The following is a 17305-nucleotide window of genomic DNA, read 5'->3' as shown; positions in this document are numbered from 1 at the left end:
CCATTTTTTAACATATACAATAAAGTACATTTCTAAACGAAAAGGCATTTCAAAACAAAAAAAAATCAAAAAACTTTCTGTTCCAAAAACATTGAAACAAGACGTTCTGATATTTTCAAAACAGGTTTTCCCAATTCTTTTTTCAAACCAAATTTTGTTGAAATCTATAAAATTGAGCAAAAAGTTTTGGTGGAGTGGAAACGGCTTTTTCCCAATGGAAAACGGTTTCCGAGTTTAGTGACAGGGGTCTCACGCTTTAGAATGCTGATCCAGGTTGGGTGACTGGGGCCAGGAAAGTCTTGAGACCCTTCCCAGCACTTGCGCGAATAGCACCTTTCTTGAAATGATGGGATTCAAACTTACAATCCCGGTCCTTTGTTGGGGAGGGGGAAAGGCACACAATTCCAAATTAACCCACTCCTCTGGGTTTCCCACGGTCCATCCTATCTTCTCTCTGCCTGACTCTGCTAGATAAACTTTTCAGAAGAGGGGCTATCTTCATTTATATATCTCATACAGCTGAGAGTGCACTATCAGCTCTTAACAGAGAAATCAGCCCAATGGCAAAATGACAGAGATAGCTGAACAAAGGTGAAAGGGGAGGGAGTTCAGCAGTGAAACTGCCAGAGTTCTGCAGCCATGTTATCAGGGGAAGTGCCCTTTCATGTCCTCACCCAAATGGCTACATCTAGATAAACACTAGTTACTAGAGATGTCTGAAAAATGAAATGAGGTTTTCCCCCAAAAATTGTGCAAGGGGGTTCATTGTAATTTAAAATGTTGATGAAAATAAATCAACGTTTTTCGACTTTTTCTCCATGAAGAAAATTGTTGGTTATACACATAACACTGATGCCTCCAGGCAGGTCAGCAGCATTCAGGATCATATCTAGGATCTCTGGGTCTTAATGTGTGAGCCTCTATTGCAGAGGTCGGCAACCTTTCAGAAGGGTGGTGCCGAGTCTTCATTTATTCACTCTAATTTAAGGTTGTGCATGCCAGTAATATATTTTAACGTTTTTAGGAGGTCTCTTTCTATAAGTCTATAATATATAAGTAAACTATTGCTGTATATAAAGTAAATAAGTTTTAAAATGTTGAAGAAGCTTCATTTAAAATTAAATTAAAATGCAGAGCCCCCCGGACCGGTGGCCAGGACCCGGGCAGTGTGAGTGCCACTGAAAATCAGCTCGCATGCCGCCTTCGGCACGCGTACCATAGGTTGCCTACCCCTGCTCTATTGCGTGAGCTAAAAGGCCTTCCTCTCTTAGCTAACGCTATAGCAGGCTCATCAATCTCTAATTTGCCTAGCCACCATTAGAAGGGGACAGAGTGCCACACTAAACAGATAGCTTACAACAGACTGAGAAATGTAGATGCATATTGACCACTGACCTTCCCTAGAAAGTGTTTTCTGTATGCCCTGGCTTCACCTTTGCATTCTAATTTATACCCATACGTGCTAGGGCTAAGGTTTTCCTCTTCCTCTTCAGAGATGCTGCTATCCGACGAGGTGGGCGTGCTGAGATTTTCCGGATCTTCAATCCAGTACCCTCCAAACTGGGGCAGAATGATCAAGGGATAAGGGCTTCCTTTCTCTAAAATCTGTAAAGAATTCCGATGCAGTGCCGTGAGGATACAGTACAGTGCAACGGGGACTGGATTAGCTGGGGCAAAGCACACTGAAGTCAGTGGGAGAGTTTCCCATTGGCTTCAACAGGCTTTGGATCAAGCCTTTAGAGTCTCCCATCACCACTAAGGAGAAACAGAGGAGTCAAGAGCTCAATATTGCCAACCCCAAACATTTAAAAATCCTGAATCAGGCCCCCAAATCGATGAGATTGGCTTAAAAATCATAATTATTTTTTTTAAATAATACATTTGGGGTACTTTTTATTGGCCTTCTGAGCCTTTAAGGGTGCCCTTGAGTCACATTTTCAAGATTTTCTGTGCAACTAAAAGGGCTAGAAAACATCATGCTCTTTTTTTCCTTCAGAATCTCAGCTTTCATTTCATCAAGTGTCTCCAGGATTTGAGGCTTTAAGAAATACACCAAACATCACGAGCTTCATAACAACATCGAGAGCCAATGAGATTTTCATGCTGACCGCGAAAGCTGGGAAACAATTGTTTGTGTTCCAACCACTTGCAGATAAGTTCATTAGCAACTAACCAACACAGATAGGGCCAAATTCCTGGGGTCTTTATTCACCGCTTGCTTACTCTTAACTCAGGAAGAACAACTCTCATTGACTTTACTGTGAGTTTTCCTGAGTAACAACAGACCAAGGGTGCATTTACCTCTGCAGTAGAAGTTGGACTCATTCTCAGCTGTCATGGGCCCTTAATGCTTATCACACCATCTTAAAAGATGGGAGAGGAGGGTGCTCCAAGGTGTGCTAGCCACTAGGCAGGTAAAAATCAAATAGCCAGCCACATGCTTGTCAAATCAGCATGATCAATACTTCCTAGTCTTGTAGGAATCAACAATCGACAAGCCTGACATTGAACTTCTCTCACTGCCACTGATCAATAGCAGTACTACCATAGGGTCTGGGAGAGTAGCCAGATTGCAAGTCAAATGTTCTAGCGTAAAAGCACCAAGTTAACAGCATTACCTTTGTTTCAGGTTATTTTGGGGGTGGAGGAAAGCATAAAACACTCATCACCAATAGTGGTTCTCCAACCGGAGCAGGATCCCGCCTTTAAAGTCAGTTACACGGTCGTCAGTGGTGCTGCAGGATCAGGCCCTAAATGAATCCCTTTATAATGCCTTATGTTTATATAATACCTTTCACCCAGGCTGATCCCAAAGCACTTTGCTAACACAGCAGGCAAACTATTTCTGAAATGCAGTCCCCATCTGGTGTGGAATGAGGTAAGTAAAAAAATTCAGTGACAAACAGTGCAGGAACAATGACTTGCGTTTACAGCGTCTTTCATCCCAAAGGATCCAAAAGTGTGTTACAGACTGAAAATCAGCATATAGAATCATTTCATACACCACTGAATTGCAGCCACCTCTGAGTTGCAATGTAGCAGCAGTTTAGCAGCGTGCAGCAACGGAGTGCAACAGTTCAAGGCAGACGAGGCTCAGGTGTGAACTGCCTTGTGTGTTCATGCAGGGGAGCAAAGGGATGTAAGGCCCCCTTGTTCCCTGGTACAAACAAACTCATATCACGGCTACTCCCCATCTTGTGATGATGGGCAGGGAGTGGGCTCCCCGTTGCTCCCCCCCTCACAATATGTTGGCTAACACAGCTGAGCCTGTGTGGAAGAGGAAGCAAACTGCACCAGTAATCTGCAGTACTCCTCCAACCCCCAGGAAATGGGGAAATAAGACACTCGATAGACCTCTCCAGAGGAAGAATTCAGTCCCTAGTCTGTTCCTAAGGTAGCCCAGGTACATGTTGCCCCTTACTCAGGTCTGGTAATAACTCCATGATCGGACAAATATCACATCAACCTGGAACTGCTGGAGGAATTTAGGTACATGAAATACAATTCCCCACAATGCAACTGAGCCAGGACAGGACTCCGTGCTTGTTATTTATTCTCCACATTTATGAAAATGTGTTGTGGCCTCTAGGCTCTTGTACAAAAACAATTATAAAACCACAGAGCTCAGCCCTAGAGACAACCACCATTATTCTAGAGAACAAATGGCATTTTAATAAGCAACGTGGCCAGGATCTTGGTTTCACAGCTCATCCATGAGACAGGAAAGAATCCCTACAAATAACTTTCATTAACGTTTTGAAAAAGGCAGCCATCCAAACATGCTTTAAAGCACCTACCTCATCAATGCTGGGGTATGGGATGTAATCTTCCTACAAAAGATCAAAACATCACAGAAATGATTGCTTGTTCTCCATTAGGCATTTATTACATCCTTACCCATTTCTATTTAATACAAACATTTTTAACCTGCCCTCTTGTACAGAGAGTAAAAGTATGTTTTAATGTTCCCAGTGCTGTGCGCTTTGTAAACACAAATTTATCCTCACAACACCCCGGTGTGATAAGAAATTGACAGATCGGGAAACTAAGCCATGAAGCATTCTTGCTCCTGGTCAAACAGAAAGGGCCAGCTGATCCGATTGGTCTGTAAATGGCCAGTGAAGAATTCACCTTGTGGAGGGGAAATCACTAGTGTAAACCCAGGTGGGAGGAGGGATGGTCCAATGGTTAGAACTCAGGAGACCCCAGCTCAATTTCCTGCTCTGCCACAGACCTCCTGTGTGACATTGGGCAAGTCACTTTGGGCTGGTCTACACTGGGGGGGGGGATCGATCTAAGATACGCAACTTGAGCTATGAGAATAGCATAACTGAAGTCAACGTATCTTAGATCGATTTACCTCACATCCTCACGGCGCGGGATCGACGGCTGCGGCTCCCCTGTCGACTCTGCCTCTCGCTCTGGTGGAGTCCCGGAGTCGACGGGGAGCGCGTTCAGGGATCGATTTATCGCGTCTAGATGAGACACGATAAATCGATCCCCGATAGGTCGATTACTACCCGCTGATCCGGCGGGTAGTGAAGACGTACCCTTTGTGTCTCTGTGGTTCAGTTCCCCATACCCAATACGAAGGTACTTCCTCCCTTACAGCAGTTTACCATAAGGACTGAACTACTGAATTCGGTTTAAAACCAGTCCTGCATTAATAGAAAGACAGGGTAGGTGACTTTTCCATTCCTCCTGTGATTCTCTGTTTCAAAATGCCCCAGTGCATAAAGACATAACAGAACCATTTTCCCATTCAGTTACCAACATAAGCTTCTCAACAATTCAATTAAAAGACAAACCATTTTAAACAGCTGACTGCAGAAAGACAAACAGGTCTGAGATCTAAGGCTGGATTAGGATCCTGCATGCACATCTATTTAATCTTTGCAATTCAGTTAGTCCCATGTCTTTAGATAACATTGAAATCCTTTAGTTTTTTGAGTCAGGGCTTGTCTACACTACCAAGTTTTGTTGACAAAACTTATGTCGACACCCAAAAGTCGACAAACCAAAAATTGCCAAAGGGTGTTCACACTTGCTCCATCTGTCAACAGGTCATGTCCACATTGTATCCCACAGTGCAGTGTTGTGGGAAGGAAGAGCTGTTTGCTCGGCATCTTGGGATTCTCTCCGAGTTCTCCCACAGCCCCCTCAGCGAGCAGCATCATGAGTGGCCCTGTGAGCTCTGCGTGCTAAGGAATGGCAAAGCAGCACCGGAGACTGTTCTCCTCCCCCTGCAGCAGCAGTCTGCCAGCCGCTGTGTCCCTAGTGCCGGGCAGGACAGGAGCATTCTAATGATTTGCTCTTTGTTCCCCAAAGGGAGCAGCACACAGATACTTCCCGGAGTTTTGAAAGGGGAGGGGTGCATACCTGCAGAGCAACCGAGATCAAATATTGAGCTGAGCAATCAGGGCAGGCATTGTGGGATACTAGAGGAAGCCAGTGCTGTGGACAAAACAATCAGCAGTGTCTACGCTGGCTCTTTGTCAACAATAAAGGGAGGGGGAAAAGACAAAAGTCTCTCGTAGGGGTGGAAGTTTTTTGTCGCCAAAACTGGACATTTTTCCCGACAAAAGTCCCATTGTAGTGTGAACGCTCTTGCTGTTTTGTCGCCAAAAGGCAGTTTTTGGCGACCAAACTTGGTAGTGTAGACAAGGCCTTAGTGTCTTTACCAACATTCCCTGAAATCCTAGTTCTAGAGACAGAAAATCATTTTGAGAGTTCTGCACAATGAGCAACATCCATCCCAAAACCAACCTTATTTTTCTGGCTTCCAGTTCTCTGGTCTTCAGGTTTTGGTGCCTGTTTTAAATGAATAATAATCATAATAAGTTCAATAATTAATACTTTTACTTTTCAATTCATCACTTTTTTTTTTAAGAATATTTTAGTTTTGGTTCAAACCAAAACTTTTTCTTCCCCCCCAATTTTTTTTTAAATTGCCAGAGATCCCTCAAATCCGTTATTTGCACAGCTCTACCAAACACATACCTTCTAAGGCCATGGATCCATACTACGAGCGAAGGGTGTGGTTCCCCTGCTGCTGTACATATCCTCAAGCTAGCATGAGTATAAACAGCAGTGTAGCCACAGTAGCACAGGTAGTGACAGCGGAGGCATGGGTAAGCCATGCTGAGTACAAACCCACCTGACACCAGTGGTATGTACACATCTCAGCTGCGCTTCTGCTGCCAATACTTGTGCCACCATGGCTTCACTGCTATTTACGTTCTCCTTGACTCGGTGAGAGCTAGCAGGAGTGTGTGGACACCAGCCAGGGAATCACACCCTTAGCTCGTAGTGTAGCCATAGCCCATGAGGTAAATTAGGACAATGTCATGCCACGTGCGGTAAAATGGATCAAGCCACTTTGTTTACTTTGCATTATACAGCCAACCATAGATTGCTGCTGTTACATGCCTCTTAATAAATACCAAGCCACTGAGCATTTTCAGGGAAATACTGCAAAACACACTACAAAGTGCTATGGCCCCGATTCATCCAGGCACTTTAAATTTGACATCAGGGAGACTACTCATATGCTTGAAGCCGTGTACGTGTTTTAAAGGACCTCGGTTTTACTGAATCAGGGCTGTGTTGCCTAACAGTGTCCCAGCACAACATATGCCTTGTGTTGTCTGACTGCTCAAGCTGTGAGGCGACAGGCATATTGATTCTAAATCTTAGGCACCTGAAAATCATGGGCGTACAATGTCGGTGTTTGCTGAAACCCTAGAAAGGCTAAAAGCTGGGGAGGTGCTTTCAAAGAATTTTTCAACAACGACCTGGGTTGATCGCAAAGGGACTAAGACCTACTGCTGTTCACCAAGACCCTTCTGGGAAGTTGTACATTTTCATCTGATTTTTTATATTCAGATTTAATACCAAAGCATCCTTTCTGATCAGCTTAGACTGGGACAACATTATTTTGAATGACGCAGTGATGTGGAATATATTTGTGTATTGTAAGATCACCCTGCCATGTTCAAATCACATACTGCTTTGGGAACTTGCTATCCACACAGTATCTGTTTATTGTCATTCTGTACGGTTTTCCCAAGGAGAAATAATGCATGAATGGGGTGCTGTACCACATCTGTCATGCTACTCACCTGCATTTTTTCCAGCATTTCAAAGAACTCTGCAGACTGAAAAACAAACGAAAGATAAATCACTTGCCTGTTTAGAATATAAATGAGGTCAACTTGCACAATTCAGATCTGGATATGGATTTCAAACATCCCCCCAGCTTTCGATCTGGGGTTCTGGTTCTGACCCATCTCCAGGTTCAACAGGGCCAAAGAGGAGAAAAGTGATTCACTGAGGGTTTGATAAAGAGCAATTAATTTACATCAGATATGAATGTTAGATCTTTTCTTTTACAAGTGTGACAATAAAAAAAATTAATATCCTCATAAAAATTAAGTAACTGGAGTAGGTGGCTACCGTTAGTGAGGGTAACCCATGAAATCTTCATATCCACATAATAATAGTAATGATAGTTTGTACTCTGTAGTGCCTACAATCGGAGGATCTCAAAGCATTTTGTAGGACCACAGAATGATAGAAATGTCTGGCTGGAAGGGACCCCAAGAAGTCATCAAGTCCAGTAGCCTTTATTGAGGCAGGGCCACGTATGCCAAGTTTGCCAACATCGATAATTAAATCTTACAACAGACCTGGAAGGCAGTATTTTCATCCCCATTTTACAAATAGAAAACTAGGGCAAAGAGAGTTGAAGTGACTTTCCCAAGGTCACCCCTGAAGTCAGTAGCAGAGCCAGGGTTAAACCTCCAAAGTCCTGACTCCCAGCCCTGTGCTTTAGCCAAAATTAAAACAACATTTCCCCTCTCGCAACATTAGCACCAGTGGCTTTATATCCTCTATGGATGGGGGTCACTGGACAGACATATGGTCAGTTTTTAGCAGCATCATTACGGTGGTTCATACTGTCGCATGAAGTAACCAGAGGGCAATATAATTGCACGCACGCACACACACACACACACACACACACACACACACACACACACACACACACACTTACTTAAGCAGATCTGACTTTCCATGGTAATGGATCAGTGGTTCACACACCCCTTGTCAGAGGACAGGCCAAAGAGACACATAATTTAGCAGATAACTATGTCTATGTAGAGTGGACACAGAGAATGCTGTAGGGCCAAAGGGGAGATTTTTCTTCCTCAGGTTCAGTCTCTCACTCTCACCTTTCTGATGGGATTTTGTGTGAACCTCTTGAATAAAGTAGGTCTCTTCCTCTTCCCCCTCTTGAATAAAGTAGGTCTCTTCCTCTTCCCCCTCTTGAATAAAGTAGGTCTCTTCCTCTTCCCCCCTCCTCTGAAGAGTGCTCAGACGTGTTAGAGATGAGCACAAGATCGGTAGGCAGGTAGACAGACCAACAGAGAGAAATTCTGAGCACTCCCTGTTTCAATGAAGTGGTACCTTGCATACTGTTTCCCAGATACATGTCAATGACACCAGCCAAATCAATTTGAGCTTAGATATATTCAGCTCCAAGATTGTTTCCAAGGAGCTTCCCTCAGGCCAAGTTACCATCTTATATGGAAATTATTTATTCCGTTCAATATCACGAAATACATGAGATTAGCAGTAGGTGGCTAAATGCATCTGTGACGGGTTGCCCCCTCACACACACTCTGGGGTGCCACCTGATGTACTGGGATCCCACTGAGCCCGCCCGTTCCACCAGCCGGGGCTTCGTCACCCTGTCCTGCTGTACCAGGCCCTGAAGCCTCCTCAAGCACAGTGGTTCTCACCTAGGGGTCCAGGCCCCACTGGGGGGTCATAAGCAGGTTTCAGGAGTCTGCCAAAATAAGCCAGAGAGCAAGGCCAGCATTAGACCCACTGGGGCCTGGGGCTGAAGCCGAAGCCCAGGCCCCACTACCCTGGGCTGAAGCCGAAGCCCGAGCAACTTCGCTTTGCTGAGCCCCCCGCACCATGGAGCCCCAGGGCAATCGCCCTGCTTGCTACCCCATAATGCTACTCGTGGCTTTTAATCTACTGGATATGCAGAAAAAGAGTTGTGGTGGCACAGGCGGGCCGTGGAATTTTTATAGCATGTTGGGGGGGCCTCAGAAAGAAAAAGGTTGAGAACCCCTCCTCTAGCGCACACACAGGTATGGACACACCCAGCTGCAGAAAGACACGGACACTGACATCAGCTCTGCATGGGGAGAATCAGCTAGGGGACTGCCCAGCACTCACGTGCACACCTCTTCTGGGGTGCAAACCCAAAATTGTATTGTCTTGTGCTGCACAGAGAACTGTACAGTGTGGAGGGAGATATGCACAGCTTGCTCCCCTACTCACCCACCCACCCGCTTTGAATGGCACAAAGTGGTTTAGAGAAAACCTAAACAAGTTTATTAACTACAAAGGATAGATTTTAGGTGATTATGGGATAGCAAACAGATCAAAGTAGATCACTGAGCAAATAAAAGAACATGCAAACGAAGCTTAATACACTAAAGAAACTGGCTGCAAGTAATAATTTCTCACCCAAAATGTTGTTTGAAGCAGGTTGCAGTGTTTCTTGAAGACAAACTGCTCTTGCTTGCAGCTTAGAACTCCAGATATTCCTTTCACAGGCCAGACACCTTCTAGCCTGGGTCCAGTCCTTTCTTCCCCAGATCAGCCTGAGGTATTTTCAGTAGTCATCTTGGGCAGGGATTCAGTGAGGAACCGACCCTGATTAACTCACTTCCCTGCCTTATATACGATTTACATATGGCTGGAATCCTTTGTTTCCCAGTTTGATCCCCACCCCCTTGTGGAAAAATACTAGCAGTCCAAGATGGAGTCCAATACCACGTGACGTGATCACATGACCCTGTAGTGTCAAAGTAGCCATAAATCCTCAGGTAGACTTCACAGGGAGATTAGCATCTTCAAAGTCTTATTGTTCTCGCTAATGGTGCATTGACTAACTAGCCAGACTGATTGACCTATGTCAGGTGGGCGTTCCCCAGGTGCAAACACTTTTGTAATTGATACATAGTCCATATTCCTAACTTTAGACACAAAAATGATACATGCATACAAATTGGATAATCATATTCAGTAAATCATCACCTTTCCAATGATATCTCACAAGATCCATCTTGCATAAAATACATCTTAGATATGCCATATTCATATCATAACAATCTCCCTATGAAGAATATGGGGTGTAATGTCACAGCATCAAATATACCCCACCCTGCCTACTCTGTCTTTCCTTGTTTATTGTGATAAGGCTACTTCCCTTTAACTTCCTCCTGCAATTCGTTTAACCCTATTGCAGTCACTCTTCAAATAAAAACACTGAAAGTACTGTACTTGGCTCCCACAGAAAATGCCAGAAAAAGAGTCAAAATAAGGCTGCAGGTTGAGAACTTACCCACCCTTATGGCAAAGTGAATATAGTGAACATGACCAATCCATTAGCAGGTTAATAACCATCAGCTGGAATAGCAGCCACTTTAGCATGACTCAGAGTTTGCTTTTCATTTGTGCAATATAATATTTCAAATGATAAACACTCCTTGTTCAACTAAACTATAAAGTAATTTTGTTGTCTCAGTTACCTGCCCCAATTTATGTTCAGTTTTACTATGGCTTTTAAGCTATTTTTTCTTATAACACTACCAGTATTGCCAACCTAGTGTTCAAAAACCATGACATTAGCTTAAAAAAATCAGGGGATTGTAAAAAGAATGTTTGGGGTTCTTTTTATTTGCCTTCTGGGTTTTGCGCATTTAGGGTTCACATTTTCAAGTGTTTCTCCGCAACCAAGGGAAATAGAAACTGACTTAAAAACAAAAACACAGAGCTGAGATTCTCACATGATCACACAGGGGCTTTAAGAAAAAACATGAAACTTTACAGGAATTGGCACACTATAAGCCGAAGGAAAGGACAACATGCCAGCACCCCACTGGTGTTTGCAAAGTGGCCATTTGTGCTCAGAAATCAGGCAGAAAAGTGTATGAAATTTGCACATAACATTTTCGAACTGGGCTCACAAGACCCTATCTTGTAGGAGGTAATCTTTAAACAACGATAAATAAAAGGAAACAAAGCCAATTAAGCTCCATAATAATCACCGAGATTGATATGCAGACTTAGAAACTACAAATGAAGACCGTTTCAAACAGAACACCTACAAACCATTACCTTGCAAGATACAAGTCCAGGATTCTGCATTTCGCTGGCTACAGCTGAGGACAACCCTAACACCTTGAGCAATGCAAGGACTGGTGTGAACGCAGCTCCCTGCAGTGGTTTAGCTGGCATGGTTTTATGGATAACGGCCTACTTGGCAAATGATCTAAGGAGACCAATGAGTTAGGGACTTTGATTAAAAGTCCCACAAGGCCCCTCACAAAAAGGGCTCAACATCAAGTGCTTCACAGCCCTAATCCTACAATTGAAAGTGTGCAGGCAAGCTGCTCCGCTTTCCCAGAGGCCCATTTACTTCATTGGGGCTGCGTGTGCGCATAGCCGTCTGCCCGTGCGCATAGCCGTCTGCCCAGGCACTGAAGTCACCATTTGTTAAAGTTACCCACTTTTCAGTCTGACTTTATGGACCAGATAATCACTCCAGCTGTTGCAGGAGAAAAACAGATGCAAACCCCCCTCCCCTCACACAGTCCCGGCGCGCCGATCTGAGCAGAAAGCGTGTCTGTATATTTTTGGAAAGTGCCTAGCACACAGCGTGTGCTGCTGGAGTACAGAGACACAAATAATGACAGTGATTCAGTTCACCTTTAAACTCAAGGGGCAAAACCAAAACAGTTTCTTGGTTTTACCCACTCCCCCCCCCCACTATCTTATAACTTAAAAGAAACTCCTTTTTAATATATATTATTATACGTATACCCCATTCATAGAATAGTGTTAGTGGCTCCAAAGGTACATCACGATGCTGGGAAAACGGGACAGAGGAGCTGAGACCGCTACTCCAGCATTTCAGTCAGTTCTACCTGCTGGCTGGTGGAAGCCTCCCAAGTGGATGGATTTCACCTCTAAAACTCACCTCTGCATTTCATATGCACCGCCCCCCCAAGGGTTACTTTGGCTTTATGGGTATGTCTGCACTGCACACTGAAGCCTGGGCTCTGACCTCTCAGGTTTGAGCCCAAACCCCCTCCCCCTCCGTCCACACACGAATCAGTTTGACTTGGGTCAGCAAGTGCTCAGGACCTGGGTCCTAGGACCCTGCTCAGGTGGGGAAGGTCAGTCAGAGCCCGAGTCCTTCTCTAAGGTGCCACAAGTACTCCTGTTCTTTTTGCGGATACAGACTAACACGGCTGCTACTCGGAAACCTGTCATGGTCCAAGCCGTGTCATTTTGCAGGGTGGATGCCGCTCAAACCACAGACCCGAGTCAGAAGGTCTGCTATGTGCAGCACAGATGCCTTAGCATGGCTTTGAGACCTGACTCCAGCAGTTGTAAGCCCAGGTTTACTTTGCAGTGTGAACACTCAAGCATGGGCTTGGAAAGACCGAGTCCACAAGTGCTGGTCCATGGTTTACAATGCAGTGTAGACATACCCTAAGCAGCCCGAGTGAATTTGCCCCACATGGGACAAGGACCACATGCTCAATGCACCCTTCACATTTCCAAGTGCCTCCCCATTTGCGTATCAGATGTCACTTTTGCTGGTGATGATTGCACACAGGGATAATCGTCTGATCTGCAAAAGCACTGGTTGAGAAATTTGCCCCAAAAGTCTAAAATATAAAGGCCCCTTTAGCCACAGCCCACAGGCGAATACAGACATAGACTATTAGAGACATTAGTGGCAAGATTCCAGCAAGCCAGCCAAGCTAAACTAGATTAATGCATCACTTTGTGAATTTTCAGTCATTTGTCATTTCAGATCTTTTGATCAAACAATCCCAGGGTAATTCAATTGAATGCTCAGTTACCCCTAACCCACCCCCACTCCCTATAGAGACCTATCCATCCCTTGTCTAAAAATAGAGACAGGCTACTCATCTGCCCAAAACATGTTTGTAAAATATTGGGACACTCCCATTAAACAAACATGTGGCTTTTCCAGAATCGAGCAGAGGAGGACGCATGTTACTAAAGCAGCTTCTCTCCTCCCCCACAGTCTTCTTCATTCCTTTGTTTGCTCACAATAAACAGTGGCCAGAAAACAGCTTGAGCTCAGGTGGCCAGTTACAAGAGGTGTGGGCTAATGGCTAGAGAGCTGAGAGAAGGCAGGGGCAGTGAGAAGATACTGCAGATCAAAGGAGGATAATGTGGAAGATGGGATTAAACAGCCATGATTCTGCTCGCTGCTCATTAATGGCTCGAAGAGGTCCCCTAAGACTGGGGAGCACCATGTTGGAGAGAATGGCACTTATGGCAGCTTTTCAGCAGACTTTGCAGTAAATATCCAGATTTCCAATAATAAAACAAAAGGGGTTTTGTTTAAAAAAGAAAAAACAGAGAGAAGAAAAGAAAACAGACAAATTTTGTATGATCCTTTGGAGAAAACATATTTGCCAGAGGACAATTTTCACTATAATAGTAGCCTAGGGGTTGCTCTAATTTACTCCAGGCTGCGAAGATAACAAGAAGCTATTAGCACAGCCAAGGAATGGACCGACTTCGGGGGCAAACCCAGCCTTGCCTCTTTTTACAGTGCTGCACTGTCAGAGTGGCAAAAGAGTCCCCAGAAGCCAGCTTATCAAAGAGTCCAACGTCCACAATTGGTGAATGTTGGGTGCTGAGCACTTCTGAAAATCTGGCTCCTATGGTAGGTATTTTTCAGAGTCTGGTCGCACATCACCTCTATGTCAATGGAGGTGGCATGACCCAACCTGAGCCAGTTAGAACAGGTTTAGGGCCAGAATACAGTGGCAGTGTACTACAAAGCAGACAATGCCATGTTGCAAGATCTGGCCCACTCTTTAAAATGGTGCTCTAGCACAGAGTATAATTTTTTTTTTTCCAAAGAATTTATCTAAAAAAAATTCAAGAGGACAGTATGCCTGTAGCTCTTAGATATCTCTGCATCTTTAAGCCTGATCATATTATAGCACAAATAAAATCTTCCCATCTTTGATGTTATAGTTAAAACAAATGTACTCTTGTGATTCTTATCAGCATGGAACACTGTCCGTTGTAGTTTTAACTTTAGCAGCACAGGAAGTCTATACTTCCCCAATTCTTGTGCAACTGATGTTCCAAAACTGAAGCTACCGTATGTCCTTCTTAAAACCTACTGAAAGCAAAATGCCACAGTGGAAACTAATCTCCATTATTAGCACAGACAAGCCAAACTGGTCTAGTAACTTGTACTAGTAATAGGTTTATAAATGCAAAATGAAAATCTTTTAGTCCATAGCTCGCTCTCTTTCACTTGTAGATCCAAACTCTCCCCCAGTTAAACACTGTTCAAGCTAAACTCCAATACCATAGAAAAGGTAAAGAATGCAGAGAGTTAATTTTTACATTTTATTAGGAAAACACGGTTATTCTTCTCTCAGCATTAGACAATCTGCAGACTGTTTATAGCTATATCAGCTACTGCTCACTATTTATTTAACTCCCATATTACACATGCAGGTAAGGGTTTAGTCAACGGGTACCATGGATTCTGAACAATTTAATGAAGAAGAAAAATGTAATTAGCAAAAGCCCAGTTTGAAACTCTCTTTGTAAATGACATCCAGAAAGGGTGCTACCCGCTGGGAAACAGCAGCTAATGATCCCACATGGTATGCACTGGGGCATGTAGGCAGTGCATCTGTCTTAGTACCCATCTCCCCCTTTTCAGTGCAACACTCACCAAAAAGTTCCTTAAGAAATCCATCATCTTCTCAACATTCTCTCCTTGCAACAGCCAGGGCAAACTCCACACATTGAAAGCTGTTGCTGCTGCTGAACTTCCTTATTGTGATCAAATAAGGAGCTCCTGAAGTTGGATGCCAGCCTGTTCATCCATGCAGAACTCTCTCAAATCCGTCCCCTCCCTTTGTTAATGTTTCTCCAAGCAAGAGACATGACCGGACTGTTGTTTTATGCGTTAAAGGGTGGGTCAACTCAGAAGGCAATGTGCCCAAAACAGGTTGTGCAGGAAGCAGGCTACAGGATTTAAAAAGGAAGAATTCTTTGCCTCAAACTCACATCTTGGAATGGATTCAAAGTCCTTCTATGATGTGACGCTCACACCGACTTACAGGGCAACCTGTAAACTGCAGATAGATTTGACATTTAAAGAACGGAGTAGCATTTTAGTAGAGCCACACATGGAACTGACCGGGGGAGGGGAAAAATCACAGGATTACTAGGAGGGGGGAATAACCAGGGGGGCGTGCAGAGCTGGTTGGCCACATTCTGATCTCACTGGCATACTTCAATGGTGGTAACTCTGCATTTACATCAGTGTAACTGAGAGCAGGATATGGCCTTGGTGTGTCTGGAGTTCATGCATGGCAGCTAACATACAGCAGTAACAATAAAAACCGTTCCCAATTACTTAGCAACTTCCATATGAACATATTATCCATCTCCTAGTTGGGAGTAGCAGGGCAATGTTGTTAGACACATTTCACAGATGGGTAAAGTAAGGCACAGCAAAGCAATATAACTCCGCCAGTCTATCTGTCTGCCTCAAGGGCCACCATGACACCCATCACCATAGTATTTAAGTGCTTCCCATTTAAATTAAATCTGCATAGCAAAGACCATCATGGAGTTTTCTCCTCATCTGTAACCATGGTGATGATGGACATCATCATCAGTCTCATACTGCAAGTAAAGTGGTATAGGCAGGAATGAAGCCCAGAGTCCCCTTGTCCCAAATTCCCTGCACTAAACTTTGGACTTCAAATACCACTTCATGTGCTGTAGAGGGAGAACGCGGGCATCATTTCAATGGATCACAGGACAGTCTCTATGCCTGGTCTCTGAGACAGTAGTGCCAATGCTGGAAAGGTTTAGTTAGCTGGGGAGAAAAGAGCATCATCCCTAGTACAGAGCAAACACAAACTGTCCACCCTTGTAATTCCTGGGGAAAGAAACTGAAGGGAAGGTGTACCAGATAAAACTGCGGCCCTCCTACTCGTCGCGGCGTAGCCCCCGCGGCTCTCATTGCCGGCGACGGCCGGGTATGGGCCCGACGCTCCAGCGCCATCCATTTTCAGGGCTAGTTGAAGTGAAGGTGGGGATCAAAGCTGGAAGGCCTGGAGAGAATCTGACAGATATAATTGCTCTGAATGAGTTAACTGCTCCATCTGTTCCTTTGCTGGCAGTGCACAGTGTATGCTGCATGGCAAATGAGTGGGGAAACAGATTGTGCTAGAAAAAGTTTTAAAACTCTGTAGAGTCTTCAGCTGTTTCTCACAACTGGAAGGAAAGTGAATGTTTGCACCGCACCGAACCATCTTCAGGAAATCCTATGGTACTTCCACATCCATCTGTCTTAGTGTTCCTATTACCTGGTGTGACCGAGTGCCTGAATGGGCCACACTGGGAATACCACACTCAGGACAGACTGCAAGAAATAGGGCAATCCCCCAAACTGGTGTTTATTCTATAATTAGATTCACCAAGCCAATAACAAAACAGCTTCTGTGATACTACGCTGATTAACCAGAAGCCAAACAGTTCCCAATCGGCAATCCAATCCTTGGCTCCCATCTAGACAGCCAAGCCTAATATAGTGAGGGTTACTGAAAACCTGATTCCTCAAGAGGTGAGGTTCACCAGTCCCAAAGGAGTTTCAATAGTACCCAATAATCACGCTGATGCCAATCCTGTAGTAATTAAAAACTAAAGATTGCATAATAAAAGGAAAAAGAAAGAAGAGCATTACAAATGGTTACATGATCAATATACATACAAGTGATGTCCAGTGTTCATGCGTCTGATGAAGTGGGTATTCACCCACGAAAGCTTATGCTCCAATACATCTGTTAATCTTAAAGGTGCCACAGGACTCTCTGTTGCTTTTTACAGATCCAGACTAACACGGCTACCCCTCTGATACTTGACACCAGTGTTCATAGTTCAGGATCATAGCAGTGATGGAAAGAACTGCTGGCTTGCAGAGTTCCCTCTAATTTTTCCAACCCATGTGTGGAATGGGTTTTGTTCTGTGCACCAAGATGGAGGTGATGTGGGATGCATCACCTTCATCTTCGTGCACAGAATAAAATTCATGTGGTGGGGGTTGGACCGTGGGCTGGGTTGGAGTGTGGTGGGGGTTGGACCAAGGGGTTCGGAGTGTGGGAGGGGGCTCAGGGCTGGGGCAGAGAGT

General features: G+C 44.4%; 1 protein-coding gene across 3 annotated transcripts in view; it reads right to left on the bottom strand.

Moving 5' to 3' along the window:
* Nucleotides 1-17305, bottom strand: part of RAP1GAP2 (RAP1 GTPase activating protein 2) — a 228584-nt gene that overhangs the window by 43956 nt on the left and 167323 nt on the right. For 2 of the 3 annotated variants that reach the window (XM_054008314.1, XM_054008313.1), the window contains 4 exons: nucleotides 7122-7157; nucleotides 5767-5811; nucleotides 3798-3830; nucleotides 1396-1605 (listed from right to left, as the gene is read on the bottom strand). In XM_054008314.1, coding sequence (XP_053864289.1) covers nucleotides 1396-1605; nucleotides 3798-3830; nucleotides 5767-5811; nucleotides 7122-7157 — 324 coding nt within the window. Of the gene's footprint in view, nucleotides 1-1395; nucleotides 1606-3797; nucleotides 3831-5766; nucleotides 5812-7121; nucleotides 7158-14833; nucleotides 14908-17305 lie in introns of those variants that run through there. The other variant, XM_054008315.1, reaches the window with a different exon arrangement.

This window comes from Malaclemys terrapin, chromosome 18 (assembly GCF_027887155.1).
Source record: "Malaclemys terrapin pileata isolate rMalTer1 chromosome 18, rMalTer1.hap1, whole genome shotgun sequence".
NCBI classification, from domain to species: domain Eukaryota; kingdom Metazoa; phylum Chordata; order Testudines; family Emydidae; genus Malaclemys; species Malaclemys terrapin.
Note: the sequence above shows the minus strand (reverse complement) of the source record. Positions and strands in the feature narration are given on the sequence as shown.